The sequence below is a fragment of the Cornus florida genome, unplaced genomic scaffold (assembly GCF_030987335.1).
Source record: "Cornus florida cultivar Cherokee Brave unplaced genomic scaffold, ASM3098733v1 CherokeeBrave_3.0.0_Hap2_Chr08, whole genome shotgun sequence".
NCBI lineage: Eukaryota > Viridiplantae > Streptophyta > Magnoliopsida > Cornales > Cornaceae > Cornus > Cornus florida.
In genome coordinates this window covers 8,825,629-8,832,182 of record NW_026775578.1, presented here as the reverse complement: position 1 = coordinate 8,832,182, position 6,554 = coordinate 8,825,629, and the positions used below count along the sequence as shown (strand labels likewise).

Sequence of the window (6,554 nt, the reverse complement as noted above, 5' to 3'; positions counted from 1 at the left end):
AAGCACTAAGAAATTAGAGAAATGCATATTGTTGTGTCAAAACAGCATTTCAAGGGGTCCAAGAAAACCAGATGGCATTTTCAGGAATGAAGAATGTGCAAAAGAAGCAGCAAACCCCAAACCAGTTAATGCGTACGCAGCTCTAACGCATGTGGTTTCAGTAAAGAACAACACTACATGTCTACAATATCAAATGGCTCAGAATTATCCACATCCAGCCACAGAAACACCTTGCGAAAGAACATTCCAAAGAAGACAAATTTCAACATCATAGAACAGATTACATAATTTGGTGGCTAATAATCATTTCATGGTTTCATAAGAAAACAATATTTTTGACATGGACATTAATGGAAACAAAGTAAGACGTAAGAATATAAATAAAAATAAGTACCACTAAAGGTGGTTGGTAAATTGTTCAAATCTACTTCCATATCTCATGATCATTTGTAAAATTCAAAGTCAGTGTCAGGCTTCTTTACGTTGGTTCTGTAACCCTTCTCAAAGTCCTTAGGAAGTATGACATACCGGTTCTTACGGACGGCATGCATCCCTGCTTCTTGACAAATAGCGGCAATCTGCATAAATCGATCTAATTATAATAGTTTCCAGAAAAATGAATTGTTTAAGTATTTTCAGAATGATGCTTCAAATATTAATCACTAGAGACAGAGAACCAATCTTGACAATGAGTATTGAAATACAGCAATTAAAAGTAAAGCTGTCTTTCTCTCCAACTAAAAACTGCAAAGACGAACTCAACTAACCTCAGCAGCACTAATTTTATCTGGCCGAGAAACATAATCCTCCAAGTCAACCTCATCGCTTAAGTTCATTTTGGAAGTGCACACCTGCACAAAAACAAAAAGTTTAAGAGAGGGAGAGGGAGAGAGAGAGAGCCCACAAAGAAAAGTTTAAGCCGCAGGATCTTTGTTGAAAAAGAAACGTATAATTAAAAAATTCAGGTAAACTGGTAACCTCGTTAAGCAAATCCCAATCACCACTATTTCACCTTTTTTTCTATCCTTTTGTTAGGGGAGAGAGGGAAAAGGGTGTGGGGGAAGGTGGGGCAAGTGAGAATGAGAAATACGAAGTATTGTCGCAACAATAAGATACCAATTATGAATGTGGACTCAAAAGTCAAGATTCACCTGAAAAACAAGTCTCTTTTGTCGTCTGTCAGGCAAAGGAAACTCTATCTTTCGATCAAGCCTTCCAGGACGCAGAAGTGCAGGGTCCAAAGTGTCAGCTCGATTAGTTGCCATTATAACTTTAACATTCACTGTCTGGTCAAATCCATCCATCTGCAAAACAACACCCAAATCCATAACAGGTGTAACTTACAGATACAAAGAGCATCAAGACATGGAAACATGCAGGTCATCAGACTCTCAGCATGTCAACACACACATAAGCTCCCTCTTATCCTAGAATTATGATTTGCATGTAAAGCGAAGGTAAAATTTGTTACTTGGGGCAGTTTTTAAAACTTAAATCTCTTTAAAACTCGTATCTTGTTGAACTACCTGATTTAAAATTTCCATTAGGATTCGTTGAACTTCTCTATCGGCCCCCGTCTGAGCATCAAACCTAGCAGTAGCAATAGCATCTACCTCATCAATAAAGATTATTGCAGGCGCATTTTCTTTGGCAAGGCGAAAAACATCACGAACCATTCGTGGACCCTGCACCAAGTAATATAAAAACTTACATTTACCATAATATATGAAATACTGTTGACAACAAGTGACAACTCTACAATTTGGTCTAAAAAATTTATTTTCATATAAAAATGATATATCATGGTAAGATACAGTGTGAAAAATATAACAAAGAGTAGTAGATGGTACAGCCAGAAGAAGATATCTATCTAAGAGAATCTTGCAGGCATACCTCACCCAAATACTTCTGAACAAATTCGGAGCCAACAACTCTAATGAAAGCGGCAGTAGTATGATTAGCAACAGCTTTGGCAAGCATGGTTTTACCAGTGCCAGGAGGACCATAGAGCAACACACCACGCGGAGGATCTATACCAATCTGTTTGTACAACTCATGATGAGTCAGAGGCAACTCAACAGCTTCACGGATTTCCTGCTTTTGAATGTCACATCCTCCAATATCCTGATATAGATACAAGCATTTCATGAATCTGATATTTGGAATGAAGAAGTTGCCAGGATATATAAAAAAATGTTTCCAATGGTTTCTTGTGGCATAACTTAGCTCAAACCCCTATGAACTTTTGGGCAATCTGGCTCTCACACTAATCAGCAAGGGGTAGAAAGTAAAAATAGGGGAAAATTTGACAATAAGAAATTTACATCAATTACTGAGTATTCCATACAATAAAAATATCATGTCAGGTACGATATGTAGCACTAAAATTCTGATCTGACTTCTGAGTATAGAACTTTGGGAACAGAGTTGAGTCAAAAATTCTAATTATTCAGTCAAGTCAGAATAAGATTCACGGAAGTACAATAAAACAGTTCATGCTACTAAAAGGAAGGAAATTTCCCGCAGGCAAGCCCATGCTTAGTTGAGAGTATTTATTATTATGGAGTTGGAAAAGGGTGTTATCTGGATCCTTAATTGGGAGACACTCAAACATAGACTAAAAATTTTAAATGTCACAACACCATAGCCAGCACTCATAAATGCTTCCTCAAACACCACCACTGACGCTGCTGCTAATGCACCATGAGACCATCATGTCAACTAACACTAACAAAGCCACCAACCATCCCCGCAACAACAGCTGGACAACTGGTACTTTCGCCAACAAGATCACATTACCTCGGCAAATCCTCCAGATTTCATCATAACCACTATCCACTCCTTTTCCACTACGGGAGTGCATAATTCAACATCCTGCCAATTTAGGCAAGCCAACCACAGTATATAGTATCACTCTGCTAATCCAACCTGGCCAATTATGAACCTGTAAGGACAACATCAAGCCCAAGTGCAATATATTTGACTATTAAGAATAACAAAAGCAGCACTAATAAAGCATATATTATATGTAAAGTGTAACTATATACACGCATACGGAGCAAATACTGATCAAGGGGAATGCTCATCCCAGGTTTGCACTAGCTAGGAAGTTTAAGTTGCTAAGAGAATATTTGAAAAGGGCGGAACCAGGACGAGTTTGGCGGTTTAGGTATGCAAAATGCAAAGTTGTGGAGGGATATTAGAGAGTCGAATACGAAGGAAGAGGCCAGCTGAGACAGTCCTTAAGAAGAGTGGAGAAACAAATGTGAGCTTGAGACTTGGGAGGAAAGCATTGTCAGAGGAAATTTGTTGCGGACAACAGTCTAGATTTTTACGGTCAAAAAAAGGATAAAATACGAAATTACTTCCTCGTGATGGTTAATGTTCTTGGAAGATCCAAATAAATGGGGATGAGGCTATTGATGGAAATGACCAAAGTGATATCGATAAAGATGACGCGAAGATAGAGATCATGCACATTTACAAGAGCTCTGTACTACGACATGTTAGAGGGTTTGGATTTAGGATACAACTTGAAGGAAGAGAATTAATAGTTGAAAGAAGGCGTTTTCAAGAGAATAAGACGGTGGAAGCTCAAGGAGCCTTCTATTCCATTTAATACGAACAATGAAAACAAAAAAAATGGATGCAAGCGAATGTAGGAAGGATCGAAAAGGTATGCCTACCAGTGTTGTTAAAGGCGTGCCTAGGCTCGAGGCGCAGGTCTACTGCCTGTTGTCATCCCATGCTCACTGATGTTTACTAGGCGCGCGCCTCGGTTGCGCCTCGTCCTATTTGTCTAGGTGCACCTAGGCACGCCTCGCTGTTTTTTGTTTTTTGTTTTTAAATGATTGTTCTATCTCTTAAGCCAAAAAGGGTACTTCTAGCAACTTAATAAACAAATAAGAAAGCCTAAGCATATCAGAGAACGATCTTTTGTTCAAAAGAATAAACAAATATGAAAGTTCAAGACCGAACATAGAAAGAGTGAGACTGTGAGAGTAACGACGAAGCCCTAGTGGCAGAGATGAATGACGAAGCCATGTCAGTTCTTTCTTCTTCTTCTTCTTCTTCTCTACCTCTCTCTCCTCTCTTCTCCTCTACTCCTCTCTTCTCATCTTTGTTTACTTCTTTCTCTCCGTGTTCTCTTCTCTCTTGTCTTTTTTTTTTTTGGCTCTATTTTTTTCTCCTCTTTCTTCCTTAACACTTTCTCTCTTTTCTCATCTACTTCTGTCTTCATCTACTTCTTTTGTCTCTGCCTCTTTTTTTTTTTCTTTTCTTGTTAACAGTTTTTTTTTCTGTTTTGCCTTTCAAGAAAACAAATTTGTGCTATGTTTTATAGTTCTTGAATGCTTATATAGTTGATGGATTTACTTTTTTATATTTGATATTAATTTTTAGAATATTGATATGACTTGTGAGATATGAATGTTATTATGGTAGTTTAAAATTTCAAATATGTGCCTCACTTCACTCAGGCGCGCGCCTCACCGTGCACCTCGCGCATAGGCTCCAAAGGACCTCTAGCGCCTTGAGCCTTTAATAACACTGACGCCTACAGGATTTTCCGCGTGTTATTTGTTAAGAGGGAAGGTAGTGTGCAAAGAGTCTAATAATTTCACCGTTTGAAAGGTGAACCCTCCTCGCTCTCGCTCTCCCTCTCCCCTCTGCCAAATGGGAAATCTCCTCCCTCCTTCCCCTTTCCCTATCACTTTTTTCACAGCACTCTCCCACCAAACCAAACACATTTTTCAAAAGAGATGATGCTCCCGTCAAGTGGCATGTCTATAGTGTGGTTAAGGGGAAACAATGCATCATATTACAAGAACAGGGACTTCAAACAAAGCTTAAATGCCCATGTATTGCTTTGGTACCTAATAAGGGTGGGCAAAAAGGCTGTTCGGATACTCGTCGCTCCACCAGCTACAGTTTCTCGTTCAAGTGGGCGGAATACTTTCCTGTTAATTCTTCCTAGTCTGGATAACTGGAAGGCAGACGAAAGAGGTGACCATTTCATCTTATTTGACTACGGTGATGAAAAGAATGTTCAAAAAAGTATTTGTTATTCATTTTTTTAATCTAGATAGCTAATCCCTTATCCTTTCACTCCATTTTCTCTCATTGTTGAGAGGAAGCAACATTTCAAAGATAAAGAACCATCTCCACTTCCTCTTTTCCCCATTCCATCTCATTTTTCAAACCAAACATTTTAAGAAACAAAACCCACTTTGCCCAATTATAACTCAAATTCTTAACCACTTCTTTGGACAACGGAGGAAATTAAATAACCAGTCAAGTTAACTACCAAACACCATATATATATATATATATATATATATATATATATATATATATATATATTCCTCCTTTTCCTTTCCTCTGTTTCCATTCCAACTTCCCTCAATCCAAACGGACCATAAAGAATTTCTCCTAAATTATAAGCAAATATATAATCACAATAATTCCCAATAAACCCTAAAAACCAATTTCACAGACAAAACTTATAAACCCTAATCAAACAATTCTTGAAATCAGTCAGAGCACCTTACATTATAGGTAACGTCAGGCTTCTCCGACTGACTCAACAGCGAAATACTCGAATCGGCCTCCGGCGGCAACACGTCGACGAGGGCATTCGAGTGCCGGTGCAGCGCCACCGACGCCGAGGGCTTCAAGAGCTCCCTATTTATAGTACTCAGAATCCTCACATAGTAATTCGACCCCGTGGTTGACCCTACAATGCCGTAGTTCTGATCAACCATCTCCAGGAATTGGCCGATCACGAGAGGCACAGATTGGATTCTCTTCACCTCTTCTTGGGCTCGGAGGTACTCGCGCTTCAGATTCTTCTGTTCATCCTTTACGTACTCTTCTCTGATCTCTATGTTCTCGCGTTGGCGTTGCAGGGACTTGAGGCGACTGTAGAGATCGTCGTCGTCGAAGGAGGAGGGATACGGGTCGGGTAGGGTTGCCGGGAGGGAGTGCGATGGGTCCGCTAAGGGTTTTTGGTCAAGAACCATCGCTGCCGCCATTGTTGTTGCTGTTTTTTGTTTTCTTGATGTGCTATCTGATGTGAAGAGCAAGATGAGAGTGAAACTGGAGTGATACGCAAGAAAGTTCGTGTATTGAGTAAAGTAAAGTCACATTCCTTTAATTTGGCAAAAGAAAGTTACTTATTTTGTGGACAATGACACCCTTTCAGATTTGAAAAAGGGCAAAAAAGTCGCTGACAATAATAAATTGACTTTATTACCCTTGATATAGAATTGATATTTTAATTAACTTAAATACCCTTGAGTCACACACACAAACACATTACATAATCGCCACCTGATGCCCTGTGTAATGAACCCCTCAGCCACTGCCTCATCATCATTGTCATGGTGGTGGTACTTGAACCCATTGTCATAGTGGTGGTGATGACGACGCATGCCGTCATGAAATATCATCGGATCGAAGTCACTGTTCTTACCTTTTCTCCTTTCCGTTCTCTCTTCCTCCGCTCCAACACCAACAGACACACACACACACAAATATGTACAAGCAGCGATGGT

At 39.4% G+C, this 6,554-nt stretch overlaps 1 protein-coding gene across 1 annotated transcript; it reads right to left on the bottom strand.

Moving 5' to 3' along the window:
• Positions 1-244: 244 nt before the first annotated feature.
• LOC132269248 (26S proteasome regulatory subunit 6B homolog) lies at positions 245-6,142 on the bottom strand. Its single transcript, XM_059770377.1, has 6 exons — positions 5,550-6,142; positions 1,894-2,124; positions 1,527-1,685; positions 1,152-1,304; positions 768-851; positions 245-578 (listed from the first exon to the last, which is right to left on the bottom strand). Exons 1-6 carry the CDS (start codon positions 6,030-6,032, stop codon positions 444-446), a joined length of 1,245 nt encoding a protein of 414 aa, XP_059626360.1. The 5' UTR covers positions 6,033-6,142; the 3' UTR covers positions 245-443.
• Positions 6,143-6,554: the final 412 nt, after the last annotated feature.